The 22,075-nt window shown below is 37.0% G+C and overlaps 1 protein-coding gene across 3 annotated transcripts; it reads right to left on the reverse strand.

Annotated features, from left to right (window-relative positions):
- Positions 1 to 1,068: 1,068 nt before the first annotated feature.
- On the reverse strand, positions 1,069 to 21,849 carry SAB (HYPERSENSITIVE TO PI STARVATION 4). 3 transcript variants are annotated; one of them, XM_088809159.1, is made up of 23 exons: positions 21,629 to 21,849; positions 21,043 to 21,154; positions 19,532 to 19,792; positions 18,720 to 18,922; positions 18,276 to 18,498; positions 17,124 to 17,294; positions 16,913 to 16,990; positions 15,173 to 15,424; positions 12,338 to 14,443; positions 10,306 to 12,166; positions 10,048 to 10,136; positions 9,428 to 9,784; positions 8,928 to 9,046; positions 7,794 to 8,040; positions 6,475 to 6,699; positions 5,252 to 5,391; positions 4,680 to 4,752; positions 3,583 to 3,684; positions 3,319 to 3,492; positions 2,842 to 3,183; positions 2,584 to 2,751; positions 1,824 to 2,196; positions 1,069 to 1,671 (listed from the first exon to the last, which is right to left on the reverse strand). In XM_088809159.1, exons 1-23 carry the CDS (start codon positions 21,697 to 21,699, stop codon positions 1,553 to 1,555), a joined length of 7,866 nt encoding a protein of 2,621 aa, XP_088665285.1. In that variant the 5' UTR covers positions 21,700 to 21,849; the 3' UTR covers positions 1,069 to 1,552. The 3 variants fall into 3 exon arrangements, with proteins under 3 accessions (XP_088665285.1, XP_088665284.1, XP_088665286.1); XM_088809158.1 differs by having other exon boundaries at positions 3,319 to 3,684; XM_088809160.1 differs by lacking the exons at positions 16,913 to 16,990; positions 18,276 to 18,498; positions 18,720 to 18,922; ... (1 more) ...; positions 21,043 to 21,154; positions 21,629 to 21,849 and adding an exon at positions 16,836 to 16,912 and having other exon boundaries at positions 3,319 to 3,684; positions 17,124 to 17,218.
- Between the last annotated feature and the right edge of the window lie 226 nt (positions 21,850 to 22,075).

Here is a 22,075-nt window from a genome sequence, read left to right on the forward strand (position 1 = left end):
TCAGGACAGGTGATTTTTAGTTGCTGCCCAAATGATGGGATTGGAGATAATTTTTAAACCTGTTATTATCAAGGGAAAGTGGGAAATTAGGAGTTGAAAGAAGAGGCGATCGTCTAGTGAAGAAAATGATCTTTTATCTTCCCATTAAAACCATGTACAATGATTTCTGAAAAAGATATTACGGCCTAAAAATTCCTCTAGGTATCATGAAAGATGGAAATTCGAATAGGATGTCCTTATTCTATTAATGTGAGCTACTCACTAGTCTTCACCAGCGGACGATTTTGGAAACGAGTCAAGTTACCAAATTAGTATGGTCTAGCATGTAAGAGCAAAAAAACGTACCAAGCAGGACCAAAGCCAAATTGCTTGGGTGTGCATAGCTAGTGACAATTTTGAATAATGCAACAGATTGATCACCATTACATAAAGCAAACCTGGTTAATTATTACTAGATAAATGCTTGTGTACGATTTAGAAATATACATGTGGGATGTAAGTTATAATGAGCTGTTGCCATGCAAGTAGGCCGATTGGTTGGGAATACATAAAAAGGTAAAAGTGATAATGGATATCTACGGGTATTTTATCCAATTATATAAGATTCAAATATTTTATATTTAAATTTAAAACAAATTTGAATGATAATTTTACTACTCATTTCATTTCGAGTTTGGTAAGATACCACATCACCTTATAGATACTCAAAATCTGAATTTATTTATAAATAATTATGTATAAAATATACTATATGTTTATATATATATATATATATTAGTCTTTTTTCACTACTCTTAAAATGAGTATTTAAGAGGTTTTAATCTTTAACGAGTAATTTTAGGATATTTAGGTACAAGTTTGGGAAATATTTTTTAAATTTTATTCGAAGAGTACTTTGTAATTTTACAAAATCCAGATCTGGATTCAGGTTCAGTGCCTAAAAAATAACGGATAACCCTGGACAACGGGTGATTCAAATAGCATCTTTTCACCACAAAAAGGCACTGGCAAGACCAAATTTGACGAAACAGAATATTATATCTAATGCCTATGATTATTCACTGTTCAAATCGCGAGAAACCTTCACATTTATTTCTATTCCAATTTATATTATTTAAATGTATGTACAAAATTATAGGGTTCGATAGCTCGTATAACTATTTTTTCTACCCAAAACCTACAAAATTTACAGATCACAACTGCTTGAAGCACTTCTCTCTATCAGGCAGAATGAGCAGGTTACAGAGCAAACATGATCTAACCAGGATTTAAAGCTCAATCACCATAGAAGGTATCACCAACCAGTACATCCATAGTCAATAACCAAGCAGGCATACCTCATATTTTTCATAATTGATGTCCTGCAACCAGCTTTTACTTGAAGTCAGCAACATCTCGAGCCTGTCTTCATGCAAGGTTGCATTTTAGTTGAAATTCAGCTCCATTCATCCCCGTCCAGTAGCACTCTGTCAGTCGGGCATCTTGCATCTCACATACCGTTTGCTCCACTCTAGGCCTTCAAACAATCCCCTTCTGTTGATGAAAGATAGCTCTATTCATGAAAATCCTCATAGGGTGAGGATCCACTAGAAGAGTCAGTTTCGAATGGAGTGGTCTCCATTGGATCCATTGGAGATGATGGAAGTGATTCTCTCTGTTGAGAAGATGAACCTGAACCAGAACAAAGTCAGCCTAACCTTAATTTCCCAATGCCTGGTAGGGAAAACCTCAAGGATTACACCAGTGTTCGAACAAAACTAAAATGAGAAATACCTTGTGTCTTTCATTTCCACAAGAATATAAAGAAGGAAAACAATACAAACCTTTCTGTCCCCTTGATCGGAACTTCTTTGTGTGCCGCCTGATAAGTCTCTTAGCTTTTGTTATGGTCAGCTGCCTAGCAAATGGAGAGAATTCTGCATCACTTTCACTCCACTCCCCATGGAAATCATTCTCTGCTTCACCTCTCATAGTTCGTAACACAAATTGTTTGGCTTTGCGACGTTGAGTGTTGAAGAGGCCTCTAATGGAAGTGACAAATCCATCACCAGCTCCATCGCTTGGACGCTTAATAAACGTTATTGGATACGGATCAGATTTCCCAACCTGATCATTGTCACTGAGATTGAGGTCACTATCAGGAACACCAGCTCCACTTGGCTGTTGGCTATGTGCTTTGTCTTTGAATTTCTTACCCTACCAAATAACAAATAAATAGGACCGTAAGCAGATCCACATTCCAACCTTAATGGTTTAACAAATAAATTAAGCTTTCCCATACTTGCAAATACACTTGGGCCCCATTAGCACACCAGGGTGGTGTGATGGGGCACCCACCGCACTGAAGCCCCAGTTCCCCACCAGACCCCCACATCATCCCAGTGTGACAAACGAAACCTTAACATCTGCAAATTCTAATTACTAGCACTGACTGCCCTCCTTTCTAATGGCAGTTATTATCATAGTTCATTGTGAGATAAATCATTACGAAGAACATAGAGACCAGTGACCATAGAGTAAGAGAAGATTCAGATTAAGGGGATTTGAAGTTAGGTTAACCAGAGTGTAATCAAGATTCGTTACCTGCATTCCAGTTACAGACTTTAGGACTCCCCATATAATATGCTTCTTTACTCGAGAGAACAATCTCCTCCAAGTCCCGGTGAACTCAACACGGTGAAATGTATCCATCAGCAACTTGAGATCATTTACAACAAATCTGGCGCCTTCGTATGTAACTAGTAGCTCAACCTAATGAAGGAAACAAAAACATATGACGATAAAAACCAAATAATGGCAATAGAAAACAAGGGATAATCAATTAAAATTAACTGAACCAACCTGACTTATCTTGATATTGTGAAACTCCATCATTTTCCGAGGCCTAGATTTTTTCTCTTCATTGGATTTTCCGACCTTCTTCTCTTCATGAGATGACCGACCATACTTAATAGATTTTGTGTCTTTCATTTTATTTTTGGAGCATTCATCTTGTTGCTCCAAGGAAACTAGTGGCCCACTTTTTGTGGAAGAAATGCTGGAGGAGTGAACCTGTAGGACAAGTTCATTAGCCACAGATTCTGCAACAGTCTCTTCCCATGTTCTGTCAAAAGAAGACGTTCTTCGTAACTCAGGGCCAGAACCAGAAACAACATTTGCCTTTAGGTTTTGCAACTTTGATGCCTGCATGTGGGTTCCAAAAAGTGTTTACAAAAATTACAGCATAGAAATATAAAGATCCAAAACCTATATAGGAATCTAGTGACTTAAATATGTAGCCATGACAACTACAAGGTAGGGAAACATAAGGATGCTGACTTGGGCAGAATCAGCAGGAACAGGCTGACTGGTAACAGACGTAGTAGACACACTTGGTTTGGATGATATCTCAGACTCCTTTGTTGAGTGGCTGCCTGATGCAGAAGCATCATGGGTTGAGAAGCCCTTCTTTACACGTCTTGCACCAGCAGTTGTGGAGACCTTCCAAACTTCCTGCATCTCCAAACTTCCAAGCATAAGGACACTCACCAATTGCACTAAAAATTTGCATACCAATTCAAAGATATGAAGCCCAAAACTAACCTGTCGTCTTTGTGAATCTTGTTCTTCTTCTGGGAAAAAATACTCCCACATCATTCTGTACATTGTCTCCGTCAAATGAATCTTAAGTGGGTATATCTCTACCTACAGCAAAAAAGAATAGCTTGTGTCAACTTTAGTTAATAGTAGTTCATCAAAGCCACAAATGCTTCTAAGATTTAATAAGAAAATAAGACAAACTGCTTATTCGCAATACAAATTGCTTGCAGGTCTACACATGATAGAACAAAAGTACTATAACAACTGTATGTGTTCTGAGGAGTTATCCATATGTATCAGAAAAGCTCCCCCACAACTGACCCGGGCCACCCCTAAAGGCATGATGCCTTGATGCTCTTGCATTTGCTGCAATAGACAACTATGTACAAGACCCTAGCTGCTCAATTATCAAGCAGTCTCTCAAACTCAGTTCCAATACATGCTTAGGGAATCAAGGGCCAAAAGCATGATCACCAAGATCCCTCTCTCCCTTCTCTGTCTACCTGGCACCTTGTTTCTCTTCTCAGTCTTATATCTCGAAGATTGCTGACAGGATTTTATGCTTAAATATGTACGCTCGTGTTGATGCATCAATTCCAGATGTCAACTTATATCCTGCACGCCCTTATTTTGATCATATTCACAGTGCCAATATAGCTATTATCCCTCACACTGCTATCACAACCTTTTCACTCAGCTTTTAGTTCCATTCTTCCTTCCCTAATCTGTAAGACCAACTCCTTGGAGTAAAGGGAGTATATTAAAACAATATGAGATTTTGGAATACATATCTGTCCATAAGCATAATAGTTACCATATCTTCTCTACGGAGATCCTACGCATGTCAATGGTACATAGACATGTGGATGCAAATAAACTTTGTAATCAAAGTTCAAATGAGGAAGTGGATGCAACTAGAACAAATTTATGAACCAGGTCATTGTTAAAATAATTTACAATCAGTGAACTCACATGCGGGGCTAAGAGCTATATCAAAGCTAATAATGGTTTCATATGTTGTGTATTGCAGTCATTCTACATTCTAGAAACACACACACATCAACAATGACTTCGAAACTAGAAAAAAAACTGATTATTACCTGAAAAAGCTCCAGAGGAGAGTTTGCATCCTTTGGAGCTCCCTGCTTTGCATCCACACGTAGCATGACATTTCTGCAACCAGGAAAGTTGATATCATGATCTTCTAAAGAATTATTATAACACTTGCTGAGGTACTTAATCCAAAATCTTCACATACATTCATGGCTCCCCCACACAATCAAATGAAAAACCACAAGTTATTGACATCAAGTACCAACTTCTATAAAGCCAGTCTATAAATAAAAATTCTCTAAAAAATGACCGTGTTGACAAAACAATAAAGCAAGTTACTGACAGCAGAAAGGTATCATAAACATTGGGGGCAAAACCAGTGGACCTTAAGATAGAAGCAAATACAAGATGGGGTTCTATTGGCACAGGGAGAACCAAAATTAGGGATTTAAACATATGGGATTGTTGAGGTTTGGATGAGGGGTGCTGTCAATATAACTATAAAACCCAAAAAAAAGGAAAAAAATCATAAATATTCATAAAAGTAGTCACAACTAATTAAGCTAGAAAAACACCTAAAGGCATGACAAAGCAACAGAGACAAGGAAAAAGTGTGTACTTTCCCCATTCTGGAGGAGGATTCCACGCCGATAAAAGCATATCAGACTTGGCATTAAGCAGGCAGTTTCTCACAACAAAATACTTAGTTGTAAACTGAGCAACACCAACATCTTTGTAATCACGGTCAAAATCATAAATCTGCATGAATAACAGGAGAGTATAAACTGTAAGATAGCATCCTCAAAGCAAACATTACTTAAGTGTGATTCCTTTATGGAATTAACTTAAAACAAAGCAATGGAAAGAAAAATCAATATCAACCCTAAAGTAGTCAAAGGTGCAAGGCGCAGAATTAGCATACTCCCATGCTAGCAAGGAACTAATTTCCAAAATGTGTATCAATCAAAAACAAAAAATTTATATTTAATACGTTAAACAAACTTCAAATATATACCTTTGTTAGTATAAGTAAAAAAGTTGACTCCAACCATTTTCTAATGTATTCCAAATATAGGCACAATCCAAACTAACTAAAAGTCATTATCAAACTCAAGCTCTAAGTTTCCTTCACATCCATCCTCAACAAGATATAAATGGATGTTATTGTCCTATTCTTACTCCTGTAAAAGATACGTGTCTTATCTCACTGGTCAAACAAAATTACAGCTCACAGAAAGATTCAGAAAGAAGAGGGCAATTTAAAAATAGTGCCTTATGAGCAACTGTAATAGTTGAAATAAAATGAATTATATTTCTATTTGTTTTATTAATTCTTTCTCGATTTGCTTCATTAATATAAATGAATTTCTCAATAATTTTTTTTTTGTTGATTCAAGAAAAAAAGTTGTGTATTGGTTCTTGGAATATTAGTGACATATAGAAAATATATGTATTTTTCCATGAAAAATTTTATAAAAAGTTATAATTTACGGATTAATCAAATATTTCTTCCTTCTAATATTTGCCAAAAATTTGTTTGACGATTCTAATATTTTATCCTGATAACTTATTTTGTCAGAATTATTATTTGAGAAAGGGCACCTCACATGGAGTGGTGCGCGGAGATGTTCTTAATTTGTAATTGTTTTCTTTGGGAGAGAGGGGGTTCGCTTTGTGCCTTTACACCTAAGCACATGGCTTGACTACGACCGGCTGTTCGTTCAGGACAACAAATGTAATCAGAAATACAACCTCCATCAAGTGATAAAGAAAGGTATCAATTGATACTTCACTAGTATAAGCATAAAGCAAACTAACTTCTCATCATCTTCAGGAACTCACCATGTCATTGATCTCTGCCTCAGCAAATGATTTACCATCCACAAGCATGCTCCATACAACTTTGTTAATTTGCAAAGAAATTCGCATGGCATAGGATGGACTTTTGTTCTTTTCTTTCTCCATTAGCCGTAGCTGAGCAGCTTTCTGCAAAGCAACCCGTAAGGATACAGATGCCGCCTTCCTAGATTTTTTTGCATTGACAAGTTCTCTCTTCATTCCTTGCACCTATACAAATCAAGTTCATACAGCTTAAAATCTGTTGCGTACTAAAGTATAACAACCAATCATATTGTATCTTAAAAGACCAATACACAATTAGGCATATGTAATCTTAGAAGACCAATATACAAAAACAAAATTATGCACAGCCCAGACTGTAATGAACCCATTAATAACAGATGTAATAACAAGTGCAGATAAAAGGAGATACAGTCAAAAAACAAAACACAAGTTCTTGCAGCAATTAACAGCCACTCCAAAATACCTTATCAAGTTTCACTCTTATCCCAATAATCAGTGTCTGTAACTCAACAAACATCCTTTTAAGGTCCAAAGTGCATTTTTTAAGAAATGCCAGATCCACAGAATAATAGAAATCAGCATCACCTTTCCTAGCTTTGATGATTCTGAAAATGTAGGTGGAATATCTTGCAACATTCATGAAGTTATACTTACAAAATAATAGTCAATTAAAGGGTGATTTATTGACTTACATTGAATTTCAAGGAAATTATCCTACATTCATAATATAATAGATACCCACACTTTTGAGTGATGGGTATAACCAGCTGAGAAAACACCTTAGAAATTGGTTCTGATAGGAAAGGTGTCCCAAGAAGGAGCTGAGTATTCAGCCTTAACCAGTAAGAGTGTGCATCGTAGTTATATTACATATTACTAGAATTTCCTCTGTTATTCAGTGCATTCACTGCAGACAGAAATTTATGGGATCCACAGAAAACATAATTGCCAGGAACATGGACCGTGAGACATTTCCCAGACCAGATGAAGAGGGAATCAAGCATGCATAATCAATTCAGGTACTAAAGCATTGATCTATCAATACTTCAAATCCAGTTCTTTCAATCATTTTTTAAAATGGAGTTGATATATCGAACATAGGAAAATTCTGCTCTACACTTTTCTTATATAACTTGGCTTATAATAGAGGCCCCTTTCTTATATAACTTGGCTTATAATATAGGCCCCTTAACTATTTTAACATCTTAGCTTTGAGAAGAACAATCAAAGAGAACATAACTCTGCAAACACAGAAACAAGTAATATTTAGCGATTGTTGACAAAGTTCATTTTCATACCAATATAGATCTCCCACCATTTACCATCCACCAATCACCTTCCTTTTCCAGATGGTCTCCTGAAGTATCACAATGAAGAGACAACTTCTTAATGTCATTGAGTAGCAACTTCTGCTCCCGTTCTTTCTGTTCAAGGCTGATTTTTGCAAGTTCTACCTCTTCCACGCCATCAGGAACCACCTCATCTGCCTCCTCCCCTACATCTTCATCATCTTCGCCAGGACAAGAGAGACTACTTTTTCGAGGCCTGAATTACAGATTTAACTTGCATTAAATTTGGAAGAATATAACAGTACTAAATACAAAAATGTCTTTTAGTGCAGAGATCATGCAACTGTTTTAATAAATTAATAAAAATAAGAGACAATTGCATCCAAATGACAGATATGAAGTGGAAGAATAGGTTTCATTTCAAAAGATCACTATTATGACCATTAGCCAACAAGTGTAAAGCAACTTTGAGTGATATATTAATAGCAATACTAAACCAAAATGTATGTTTATTGCTTTTGAGATAGTTTGGAAAAGAGGCTCTGTAAGGTTAAGAAAACTCAGGTGCTGGCCATCCTTACACTCAGTTTCATATAGCTGGTCTACAATAAATCAAACTAAGCAGCAACACAAAGATTTAATTTATCATTTAAACAAAGAAAAATAAACAAAAGCGGGGAAAGGAAGTAGAGCAGAATTTGAACCAGCCTAATACTAGGTGAACAAATGCTTTATCCATACTTTCAAACAACAATATGGCAAGCTGCAGTCAAATAAGTTCTTCATGCCAAATCTAACATTTGGATTTGAATCCATCAAGGGTGTTCTGCACATTCCAAATCCACAGATTGGCCCCACCTTTAGAGGTGGCAAATACTGATTTTGTATACTTAGAAACGCTATTATAATAATATCCATTTGCTGAATCTTGTTATTTCAAAAGAAGAAAGGAGAAACAAAGATTTTTTTTTTTTTAAGTCTAGCATTTGCCAACAAATAGATCCAACCAGGCCAAAGTACATGCACATGCAACTTACAATAAATAACCGGACATGTTATAATTTCATTGAAGAGACACTGTTTTCAAAAAGAAAAAAGAAAGTTCAAAGAAACAAAAGGAAAACAACTGGGGCATGTTCTCACTTGGGAAGCCGAGCAAAGAGAAGATTGGTTAAGACATCCAGCATAACCTGAAACTGACGAGACGTCATGGTAGCTGTTATGTTGTGAGAGTTAAAGGTGAGATCCTTTAATGGCTTCACCTGCAACAGAGTGAAAAAAATTACATATGCAAATTTAAGTCTAGTGCTCAATAACTACCCAGCATTGAAATGATTTACCATGAAAGATAGCAACTTCAGACTATAGGTTGGTCTCTCAACAGTCTAGACTCTCTTTCCAAATTTCAACAAGTTGGACATGGCCCAACTCAGGATGTTCCTAGTATTATTCATTCTACACTGTGCATTAAACAAATTGCACTTTCCAATTATTTCTCCTCATTATCTTCATTTTTTTTAATTCACCGTTGTCCTTCTTTATAAAAGATTTATTTTTAATACTTTTTACTTGTAATCAATGTGTCACAATACTTAGACATAGACATCTTAGCCAAAACAGATACCTTGAAAATGTCACATTACCTTCAAGTCTGGGGTACCACCTTTATGCCTTGTGTATCGGAAGTACATATCACAAGGCAAAAACACTCTTTCAAGTAGAGCACCAGTTCGCTTGACCTTTGTAGAACTTCTACGAATTTTTGGAAGCCACTGTAGCCCAGCCCCAGGATCTACATCAGTTGGTGCAACATGAGCCTGGACATGCTCCAGCATCACAGAGAACTCCGTGCGTTTCAATGTCATGTCATGCCCACCTTCAGGGATATGAACATTTCCAGTACCAAGTGCTTGCTCAATCATTTCATAGCCAACATGAAGAACTGAATGAAATGATCGGGCTAAAACACGACCACTAACAGCAGCAAGAAGAAATCTCCCCTGATAGACATGAAAGAAGTAATTTTACTGAAAAAATGACCAACATAAGATGATGACTATCAACAAATCATTAAAAAGAGGAACACAAATTACCATACAGATCTCTAATGTACTGTAAGACCTCCCTAACATATAGCTAGTGAACTCAAGCAATGATTTCATAAATTTAAGAAATGCTGTGAATATTTGCAATGACAAATTATTCTTTTAGATATGTATTGTGAAGAACAAATATGCTTACAGATGCAAAAGTCACAACTCACATTGGCATCTTCAGAGTGAAGATTGAATTGAGGCTCAATGACATTCACCATAAAATGACGAGTCCCTTCCTCTTCAGAATCATTTAGTGCTACGATAAATAAACAAGTATCAACTGTAATCATTGGAAGTTAAAGAATCATGACAAGAAAATTATAACAAAAAATGTGTCTTTGATGGAGCTAACATCTGTGGCGCTTTGAATTCAGAAGTACAAAACTTCACCAGCGCTAAAATTTCAATGTAAGCTTGAGACATACCAACTGCAGAAGTAGACAAATTTTCCATCCCCACTGCATGTGATAGAGATGAATGAGATCCCGATGTCTCCACATGTTGAGAAGGGGAAGCCACACCATGATTGCTAGAGGGGGACTTAGAAGTATCCTCTTGAGGCATTTCAGGGTCACCATGTTTCTGATACTCCTCGAGTAACTTCCTCTGTGCATACTGCCGAGAAGGAGAAGGCTTTTGAGGTTCAAATGCTTTGGATATTCCACCAACAAACGACCACACAGCATCTCGATTCTCTATTGTCCACAACAGTTTAAGGCCGTAAACAAAAACACGCTGACAATTGTCAGCTATAACCACATTGTATCCATCGTCATCGCTTGGATCTGACCGTGCATGCTCATCACTTTCACTCCCATTTTCAAATTCAGATCTGACATATGTCATTTCGAGATTTTTTCTCCCAGCCTCTTGCCATGCAAATAACCTAGCAGGATCAGCCTTTGGGGCCTGCCTCCTGATTGTAAAATAATCAGATGACAACAAAAATCCTTCATCACGATGCTTCTCCGTACAACCACTCATGTAATTACTCTTTTCACTAGGAACTCGCTCTATGGATGCAGACTGAGAAGTTTTCCTTGTCATTTGAACTACTTTTGTGACACTATTGCAATCTTCTTTGTTCAAAAAAACCTTAGGCATATGAAGGTCAAGCCCCTGATACACAAGATCAAGAGGATCACGCTTGCATTCAAAAGTATATTTTTGCTTACCTCTACTGTAACAGATTTCATATTTAAGTTTTGTCATGCCAAATGCCAGTCCTTTTGCTGGATCATCATCATCTAATGTCTTATGCTTTATGCAAGTAGGTGTAGCATCTAAGCGGAGCATAAATTCTGTCATCACCCTATCTAATGACAGGTTTCCTGATCTAGGAATTCTTGGAATTCCAAAACGAGGCCAGCGAGAGAAGGAACGCAATTTGTGAGGAGGTATATAATTCATATTCCAAAACTTAACTATCCAAGCTAGATCATGCGCACCAACATTCACTGTAGGTGAAGCAATTGAAACATTCTCATCCTTAAAGTGTGCCCCGTTTACAGTTCCTTCCAGAACAGTGCATTCTGACACAGAGGCAGATGGGGATTGTTTCTCCAATGCAGGAAACAGGGGTTTAAGAGAAAAGTTCCATCGGAGGGAAAGAGAAGTGGATCTGAAAGGATCAAACACTTTCTCCCTAGGCTTCCCTTCTATAGGAAGTGCAAACAAATAATGATTCATGGGATTACCAGACTCGCATTCCCAATCCATTGTAACCTCAAGGCTGAAGACTGGAGCTTCAAGGAAAGCACCGGATACACTGGCAGGGAGTTTTAAGCTATGATTATTTACCAAACTCTCCAAACTGCTCAAGAAAATTTTAAAATCCTTTGCAGAAACATAAACACGACCATCTGATTGCTGAATCTCCATAGAACCAGAAACAATTTGAAGTTTGTCAAGCCTTTCATAAGGATCAGTAGTTGCAAGAATGTTCCATTTAGTTTCAGAAAAGAATAAGGTGATATTTCCATGGATGTAATTTCTCATGTCATCCCACCACGGTAAGCTCCGCTCCTTTTTTGGTGGCTGCGGAAGACCAGGACTCCTATTGCTTAAATTAGCCCTACGAAGTGCCACAGTGAAAGCATAGCTTATGTCAGCAAAAACTGGTTCATATCCCACCCCAAAGGACACTTCTGCTTTTTCAAAATGTATAGGCAAATCTGAGTATGTTTTCATTGGTGGAGTTGTACCACTGGCTGAACGAAGCATGCGGACCTTTCTCCATCTTCCAATGAAGACATCATTGGAAATTTGGGGCTGAAAACATGTTGCCTAATTTCAAAGAAAATAATTTAAATTAGAGTAAGATCAGCAAAACCACGCCCTCCCTTTTTCCAAAAAAAAAAACATATATAAAGAGAGAATTTCAAATATAATTATCTTTAGCATTTAGGAATGGGACCAAAAAAACAGGGGGAAGGGAGTGGTAGCTTAGGAGTTTACCTGCTGTGCTAGCACAACACGGCCTTCGCATCTACCAGAAATTGCAGAAAAAAGAGGAAGTGTGTAATTTCTTAACTGAACAGTTAGACTTCCTGTGTTTAAGAGAATATTGCTCCCATATAGACGGGAAAAAGGTATATTACTTTCACGACATACTGGATCAAGCTGCCTTAGAACCTCTATCATCCCGTCATCTCCACCATCAATCCTTGTCAAGGTCACATCTAAGTCTGTAGCTGAAACAGAAAGAAGAGAAGTTCTCGCAGTACTTGGCTTAAAACCAGCCTGAAATCCTTCTCTACAGGCACCTGAGCCTTCCGATGGTTTTAGTTTCTGACATGCCAAGTAATAGGATTGAAAAGACTGTTTGCATATCTCTTCTTGCATTTTTTCAATTGCTGAAGGGTCTTGCACATTGATCTCAACTCCATTATTCTGAATCTTTCTTTCACAAGCAGAGTCACTTATTTCAGCCGTTTTAGGACACTGATTGGCCAAAATAAAATCATTCAAAAATTTCAACCTAACAGCTAACTCAACGGCCTCATTCTTCATTAGATGATAGTGCTCATCAAGCCAACCCTGGATTGGTTCTTCTTCGATATCAGCAGTCAGCTTGCGTATGCAGAACTTCACACGCCCAAATTTGGTTGAACTAGGCTTTTTAGGTTTTGAGCTTTCTTTCTTCATGGGAAGAATTAGCTGAGTCTTAGCAGAAGTTATAAGCTTCAAAGCTCGCAACATCTCCTCAACAGCATCATCAATGGCACGCAACTGCAGCCTGAAAGGCATGCAAATATGAACATCAAGTGCTTGAACAACCCAATCCCACACAGTGCCCACTGGTACTGCTGCATCAGATGAGCTGGAAGCATTGGGAATACGGGAAATTTGCATTCGGCTGCTTTTGAATATCCGGGCTCCATTGAAACTAAGCATCAGTCCTTCAAGAAGTACTCCTATGCGGGCGTTCTCAGAGAAAATTGACTGAACCTGCACAAGTGCATCAACACCATCTCCAGCTTCAGCAGATATACTTAGCATCTCCACATCAACAGCAAATATAGATTCTTTTTTCTTTGTTTTATCAAGATGACCTGATTCCATCACAATGACTTCCTTCTTCTGCTCAGCATCTCTTACACCGGAGACATTGTCCATGAGCTCATTACCATGTCCCTTAACCTTCTGATTGTGAACCAGTGCTTTCAGTTGCAAAACCAGTTCAAACAAAGACAGATGCACATCAGGCTCCCATCTGATGGATATATCAGTAGCACTGAACAGAGAGCAAACAGCTATCTCCTTTAGGCCACCAGAGCGTCGTACAAATTTTGCATTCTGCATGTCAAATAATGCAACTTTTGTGTCTGGTTTATCTTCTTCAAGATGTTCCTGATAGATAGATCTGGCTCTTTCAAGTTCCACCTGGGTGGATTGTTTCTCCTTGTTCACACACAAGCTAAAGTGAAAGATGTCAAGCAAAAGAGAGTATTTCAATTTCTTGCACTGATCAGAGGCTGTGGACATTAGATTTGCATTACGTGGTGTACCATCAGCTGAAACACTAATGACAACTCGACCACCCTGAGACCCATAATTTACACGCTTGGGATCTGCCACAACTGTGTTATCCAAGCTAGTCTCACCACAAAAGCTAACTGAACAACGTTCAAGATTGAATTTTAAAAGCCGAGTACCCTTCCCTGATGGTTTTGATGAACGCCCTGTCCGGCTCTGTGTAGCTTTCTTTCCAGCAGATAGATTTTTCAAGAGTGCTTGAAAGGACATAGCTGCTATTATAAGTGATTCAACACGCTTAAAAGTTAAATAAATGCCCATTCCAGTCACATCAGTAGAAAGAACTAATTTACATCTAGGGCCATCATCTTCAGATGATTCCATGTCCTTTTTACCCCAATCTAGACTAACCTTTGCTATATGCAGTAAGGAACCTGAATTTGATTCCACACTGAAAAGGCTTTCTTTCAAACATTCTTGATATTCATCTGCCATATGCAAATTCAGCTCACCAAGTTCCATGTGTACTGTGGTTCCTGTACTTGAAATGTTGTTAGCAAACACATGTGATGACTGTGAGCAGCCCTGCATTTGGAAACCAAAGTCAAAATGGTGTCGTAGTCATTGCTTCAAACCAATTAAGGCATACAAAGTGGATAACAACAAAAAACAGTATTAATATAGAGTCCAAATAGAATATCATGACACTCAGGAAAGCAAATAAATGTGACTAGAGATGGAATTAAAATTTCCTATGCCCATATATATATAACATCTAAGCTCTGTAAAACCTTCATTAGCATACAAGCATCTTGGATAAATTCTTTAATTCTCCTTTTCAGTGGCCCATGAGCAATCTGTTTATATTAAGGTTTGTTAAAGGAGGATTCTTCTTTTACCAATATGATGATTTTAATTGGTGCTAATTTTAAGTGAACACTGTCACCGTGGTTCCCACCACCTGGTAGCAAATATATTGACTTCACAACACTACAACCCAGAACAACAGCACTTAACTAATGCAACCGAATTAATGCATTAGTTGAATAAGTCAAATATTTGGCATGATTATCTTGCACAAAAATATTTGTTGCTTAAGATCAACTGAAACTAAACTACAACTAGGAAGTGAAGAACTCCATTCTGCATATAAATCCTAAAATACCAACTATGTTCTGGCAGCTAAAGTTTATAGCCGATTATGTACCCTTCAGATATAAAATTCTGTGCTACATAACACAGCACGATCTGCAAGATTAAGGCTCATACGTTTCTTGGATACCCAATATAAAAAGGACAAAGCTTGTTGCTTACATGATACAGCGGCACACCACTGATACTATAAAGCACAATTGTCATCTCAGGGGCTGAGACAGTACATGTCCACATGAAGGCTTTGGATTCACTTGATTGCGGCTTCTCTATAGTAGAAGTTTCCTCTCGAAGAACCATTCCTTTCTTTTTGGAGGATTGCAACCCTAACCATGGCTTTAATATACTCATTATAATGTTGCACTGAGTCCCTCCAAGCTTAACATCAACTTCAGCTCTAACAAGTGAGATTGGCTGAAAAGCAACAGCATTAGAAAGAATAAGCTACTAAACCAACCCAATAAAATTATAAATGTGGCACCCACACTATGTTTAACAGGTCCATATGTCTCTAAAAATATACATCAACCAAACAAAAGCAAAATAACCTGGTACGAAAACTAGATAGAAATGAGATGGGAAAAAAAGCTTCCTTGTTCCCAAACAAAAGGGGGTGGTGGCAAGAGTCAGTCTTTGGACCAGGCAAGTAACATATATAAAAACCACAGAGAGAACAGGCAAAGTAAAGATAAAGATTAAAGAGCAAAGGGACCTCCTTCTCAATCAGATAGAAAGCCTACTAATTATCTCCATCATTTAACAAGGACCAAAAATTAAAGCAGTCAAGCCCGTTTAATATTTTAGCTACCCAAGTTGACAACAAGAATGAATAGAATAAGGAAACTAGAGAAGTTGGTGAAGGTAAACCTACTACCTAGTTTCCTTTTCCAATCACCAAGCTGATCTTCAAGAACAACTGTTTCGAAAACCGGCTAGTTCAACCAGCTGAATTGGGGAACCATCAGATAGAAAGCCTACTAATTATCTCCATCATTTAACAAGGACCAAAAATTAAAGCAGTCAAGGCCGTTTAATATTTTAGCTACCCAAGTTGACAACAAGAATGAATAGAATAAGGAAACCAGAGAAGTCGGTGAAGGTAAACCTACTACCTAGTTTCCTTTTCCAATCACCAAGCTGATCTTCAAGAACAACTGTTTCGAAAACCGGCTAGTTCAACCAGCTGAATTGGGGAACCATTCACCAACTGGGAAATTGATGCCCTACACCCATATTAGGCCTAAAATGATCAAAACTAGTCCCTATCTGGAAAAATAATAAGATTTTTTCTAAAAACAGTTGTCTTCCTGGGATATAAAATGGTTTTTATTTTATGAAGTGATTGCTTTTTGAAGGCAGGTTGAGTTGGGTCATATTCAGATTTATCTTTTCCCAGTGGGTACAGGGCAGATGCTAAAATTTGTAAAGACCACAGTCAGGTTGAATTGGACCAGGTTCAGGCGAAGATTCTGTATTTTCTATTTGGGTTCAAGTTACAAACTTGGGAACATACACCAAATCACCAACACAAGGCTCAGGCATGCAAACAGAAATGATTCAACCACCAACCCAAATTAAATCCCCCAAAAGAGCCTAAGGGGTATCAACTATTATTCCTTTCCTATCAAGCTACAATGCTAGTCATGTGACCCACATAAAATGCTGATGCCAATTCAGATCCAAGAATTTCTAATTTGACAACTAAAAATGATAGTTTCTCAAATTGAAACTCATCTGAGATCACTTGATAAAAGACAGTAAGCAAAGTAACAACGGAATAAGTGGAAATTTAATGGCAGCATTTGCAGTCAAAACATATTTTTACCTGTTGTACAACACAGACAAAGTTAAAGGTAGCAACTTGACAAAGACACCAACCTGCCATGATTGCAGAGGACTCACCTGTATTGGAATGTAGACAAAAGAGACAACATCAACTTTCATTATCTCCAATATAGAAGAGCCAGCTTCTCTAAGAAGCTGAAATAGAAAGGAAAAACCAAAGTCAATAACATGCCAAGCCGCAAGATATAGTTAATATTAAAACATAGAGAGATGCAACATCATTTTTTTTTTTTTGCTCAGCCTGCAACATCAATATTAATGGCTGTACATGTATCTCACTGAACTCCAACTGAACATCAAGGCGTGTACTCTCCCCCACATCTTCAGTTGATCGTGATTTGATGCTTTTCAATTGAATGCCCATGATGTTATTCTCAACAAAAAGATCATGTTCTCGATGCACAAACTTCACATCTAGTTTTGGTAAGTTGAAGCAAATCTGTCTCAAAAATCAAACAAATGAATGAATGAACAATATAAACCTTCCCACCAGTGCATTAGCACTCAAGGCAGTATACTGTCTTTTTCAAGCTTACACATCATGCATTCCCATTAAACACAACCAACCAATAGTTACTACATGATCAAATATAATGTAAAGCACGTTGAGGACCTAAGGTATGGACTTTTGGTGAGAAATCAAGTGCTGCATACTTGCTAAAATGACAGAAAAATGTAACAACTAACATTGATCAATGTAGTCAGCTTGCTAATTTGATGGCTCCATCATCTTTTCATGAACATCAGGATACTGACACACACTACTCATTTACGCTACTAAGCAGATGAGGAAATATGAAAAACAAAGATTGCCACGCAGAAAATGGCACCATGGAATGCAGTGGTGAAGAACAATGAACCTCACAACCTAATCTTCTTCACTTCTAGTAAGATATTATCATGAGTCTAGAATATGCAAATAACTTGAGCATTGTCCCTGAGCTATAGATTTTAATTCTCAGTTCTCACCATTCAACACAAGACAATATGGCTTCACAAAACAAACATGTATCCTCTTCTTTAGGGTGTAAAATCTCAATAATGACCCTCTCCATCGGAATTCTTTACTTAATTAGTTTCTTCCTTTCTTAGTTTCCTCATTACCTCAATTGAGTTGTCTGTCTGCTCTTAAGCTCACCAACAATATACCAAAACAGTTATTCCAAGCAGGTTGGAATTACATCTTTAATTGCTTGATATAGTAGAACATCACAAAAGCAATTTTCATGATAGCTAAGGAGGTACAACAATCATGAGCAAGCCCCAATAACAATGTTTTTGTGCTCTAATAATTAAGTATTTCTTGCAGATGCTTCTAATCTTTGTATACAATAATAACTTAATTAGAAAAAGGCTGCCAACCATAGAAGACGGGAAAACAATAGCAAGCTTATCTCCATCCATGAGTAAAATCACAAACCTTTTCTGGAAACACAGAAGTATACTTAGTCAATGCTAAAATTGCAGCTTGTTTTTTCTGAGGCTTTTTTTTTGTTACAGAATCAGCAGTTAGCCCTGTAACTCTATCAGTTTCAGAAAAAACATCTGACGATTTTTTATTCTTCGAGAGCAGCTCCTCATTGAGGTTCACAACGACCTCTCCACAGTTAATGTCCACATTTCGGACAACAACACCTGCTTCCCTGAATGCAAAAGAGAACATGTTAGCACATAAAGCAAAAGCGAAAACAAGAGTTACATGATTAAGGTGAGAATATTTGTATGAGACAAAAAGAAAGCCCAAGAGAATGATATGCAAGAGATAAAAACATTTACCATCATTAACCGACCAACAAATGCAAAAGATAACATGCTGGAATGATTTGGCCACTATAAAGGAAAGTTTCAAAAAGAAAAGAAATACCTATCATGGCCAAATTCACAAGAGAGAGAAAACTCTTCACAGCTAAAAGGAGCAGAAAATTTTTCCATAATGCCAGAGAGTGACCGAATAGCATGGACAGAAATGGGTAATATATGTAGCTTAACAAACAGATTAGGCTTGGATCCACCATCTTTAGATATATCTACTTTGAGTTCCTTCACCTCAACAGTTGCTTTAGGTGTCTGCATGGTTTCAAGAGACAATTAACTTGAAAAGTACAAAAACTTCAAAATGAAAAGGACAACAGAAAAGAAGATTAAAAAAAAAAAACAGAAGTATATACACTGAATCTACGCCAAAATAGGGCATTCAGAGATTGTTGAACCTTCACTAGATAATAAAACCTACATGACACTAGGTCTCTGAACAAGATCAGATTCTAACAGTACTTTTTGATCAAATGAGCTAACAACTATGTCTATCAGAATGGTACTCCAACCTAAACGAGGTTCTAAGCTGTGCATCGTGATATTCTGCAGCCTCACTGCAGGAACCAACAAAAAGCTATTACCAAATTTCTTATTTGATAACTTACAATCAGAACAAAGGTAGCAATCAAAATCCAATTTGCTGAACTTAAAAAATTATACATTGTCCATCATCACTCTCCCGAGCTCCCCATTTAACATTTATTCTAGAACAAAGACACACAGAGACACATCACAAAAGCATTAAAAAGTTATGTGCTGAAATGAATTATAAAAAAGGTGAATCATTGCTTATCAAAAAAAAAAAACAAAAGGTGAATCATTATTTAAAAGGAAGAAAGAAAAAGATCAAAGACCAGCTACCTTCAAAACCAAATCTGTAATAGAAACTGACAAAAATCTTGCAATGTTAGCCACAACCATCCACTTTCCCCTGCCTGAAGTGCGAGGTTTCCGGGATTTAGCTTTCTGTGAGCTTTTAGTTGAAGGCCTTAATACAATTTCTAGGTCACATATTAACACCTGCAGCTTTGGATCCTTGGAAATAATGCCAAACCCAAGTTTAACCAAGGACTGACGTAAACTGAGCTTAATTTCACCCACTAATATGGATTCAATAGCACCCTGAAAATTATCCAAGCAATTAAAATATGATGAACACCAGGAACAGGCACATAGGTTTACAAATAGTTGCAGGAACAAATAGCAGGAAATGATGATAAATTAATAAGTACAGAAACAAATTCCGATCATTTAAACCAGATACCCTTCAGGCTTTTCAAAGGACATTTTTAACTTACAGATGAATACACACACACATACATATATTCCAGTCAATGAAATTCTACTTAAAAGACATACTTAACTCTTGCCCGTGCCTCCTGAGCATCCATTTAGATCTATTCCGATGCAAACCACTCCCCACCCAAAATAAAATAAAAAGATTCTGAATGACCTCCACATATTAACACAATAATATTTACAGAGTTAAAAGGCACACCTTGCAAAGCCAAATACAGGACAAAGCAATGCATATAAGTTGACAGCACATAAATCAGCCCATCATTGCAATAAAATGCCAACTGGTATGCCCCATCATATAGGAGATCAGTACCAAGAACTCCACCCGCAAGACAAAACATCAGAGGAAACTTCAACTTACAAAAGTTGATTCTACTCCCTAAGTGAAATTACTAAATATTATCCTCTCAACCAAAATCTAGTCCCAGACCTACCTTATGCTTTGGTAGGGAAAAAAGTGACATGATAAAAACAAGAGGAAACTGGAAAGAAAAGAAAAGAACACTTTTCTGGAATTTACTATGAGACCAGTGTTTTCTATCCAATTCATAACTACCAATGTTTCCAATTCTAACTGAATTTCCAGACTGAAAACCAGAAAGAGAAGTTTTAGGATTCCATCTACTTAACCCTGCTTCCCCCTCTTTATATTGAAAGGAAAATAACATAATTTTGGTAAATAATTAAATCATAAAATAACGAAAAACCCAGATGTAAGTAGAATTACTTTTCATTTTCTCCCCTCTTTCTCCCATCCTACCAAGCAAGTGGAAGAATCATTTATCTTTCCATCCACTTTTCTCTCCTTCCCAATCACATTGAGGAAAAGACAAATTATTATTTCTTTCTGCCACTATTCCATTGCTCCTAGCTTTCAATCTTTTCACTTTTTCATTCTTGCCAACAAGATAGCTTAATAAGTAAATTGTATAATGCCAGAAAGAAAGAAAATTGTTCAACAGTTTAAGGACTCTCTTATTAGTAACTAACAGAGGGTTTAACTTGGTTTTATGAGCACCTAATTTAAAAAAACATTGAAAATTGAATCTACTGATTGAAATACAAGAAAACACCTTATTGAACTTCACCACAACATCTCTCAAGCATTTCCACCCACCAACACGGAATCCAACAGATGCTCCGACAATCCGGCTTAGAATCCAAGCCAGCAACCTGGAAGCAAATCTGAAAAGGAAAAAGAAAAAGTGTACAACAGAAATTTTAGCAATCATTCTTGCATCCTCACTTCAAAGTTCTAACAGAATACAAGCATTAATTAAGAAATTGAAGAAAAAATTGTAGACAACAACAAATGCGGTACATAAATATCTCATTGGAATCATTTTGCTCAAAAGAAGCAGAAATGAATCATAGTTGCCAGTAAAACATTCGTAGTAACTAAATTAACCATATCTGAAAGAGCCATATTTTCCAAAATTAGAAACAACGCGCCAAGAAGCACTAACAAATTGCAGCATTAAACTGATAAAAGGATTTCCCACTACAAAAACACGAAATTCAAATACAGAATAATAAAATCCAAATGCATAAGCAAAAAGCTGATCGAAATAAAATTTCAGATAAACTAAACAAAAAGAAGCATGTCGACATTTACAGTAATAAATTTAAATGCAATAACGGAAAAGTGGAGGGACTTACATGAAAACCATCCACAATGTGATGGAAATCATCAAGAATCCAAAGAGAAACTTGACAGGAGAAGCCGCCATTTTGTTTACTAGTGGCAAAACTGTAATTCTACTGAACCGTAGAAAATCCGATCAAATTATCCAATTCGAAAAAGAAGACGAAACAGCGGCAACAGTAACAGCCTCTGAACATAATAACATTATGTGGAAACAAGAAGAAAAGGAGAAAAAGATGAGACGAAACCCTAAAAAAATCGAGTTTCTGAAAAATGGAAAGCGATCGGAGAGTTTATGTGAATCAATGAGACCGAGTCTTCGAGGCGCAATCGGAGGAGAGAGTGTTGACATGAAAGAAGATCCGATCCGTGAGGTGCTCGGTGATCAAAAGGGACTGAGTATTCCCTGTTTTTGTTTCAGTTTTTATTTTTTAAATTTGATTTGTCGAGTAGTGTAGGGT

This window comes from Theobroma cacao, chromosome 8, assembly GCF_053813885.1.
Source record: "Theobroma cacao isolate CCN51 chromosome 8, ASM5381388v1, whole genome shotgun sequence".
Classification (NCBI taxonomy): Eukaryota; Viridiplantae; Streptophyta; class Magnoliopsida; order Malvales; family Malvaceae; genus Theobroma; species Theobroma cacao.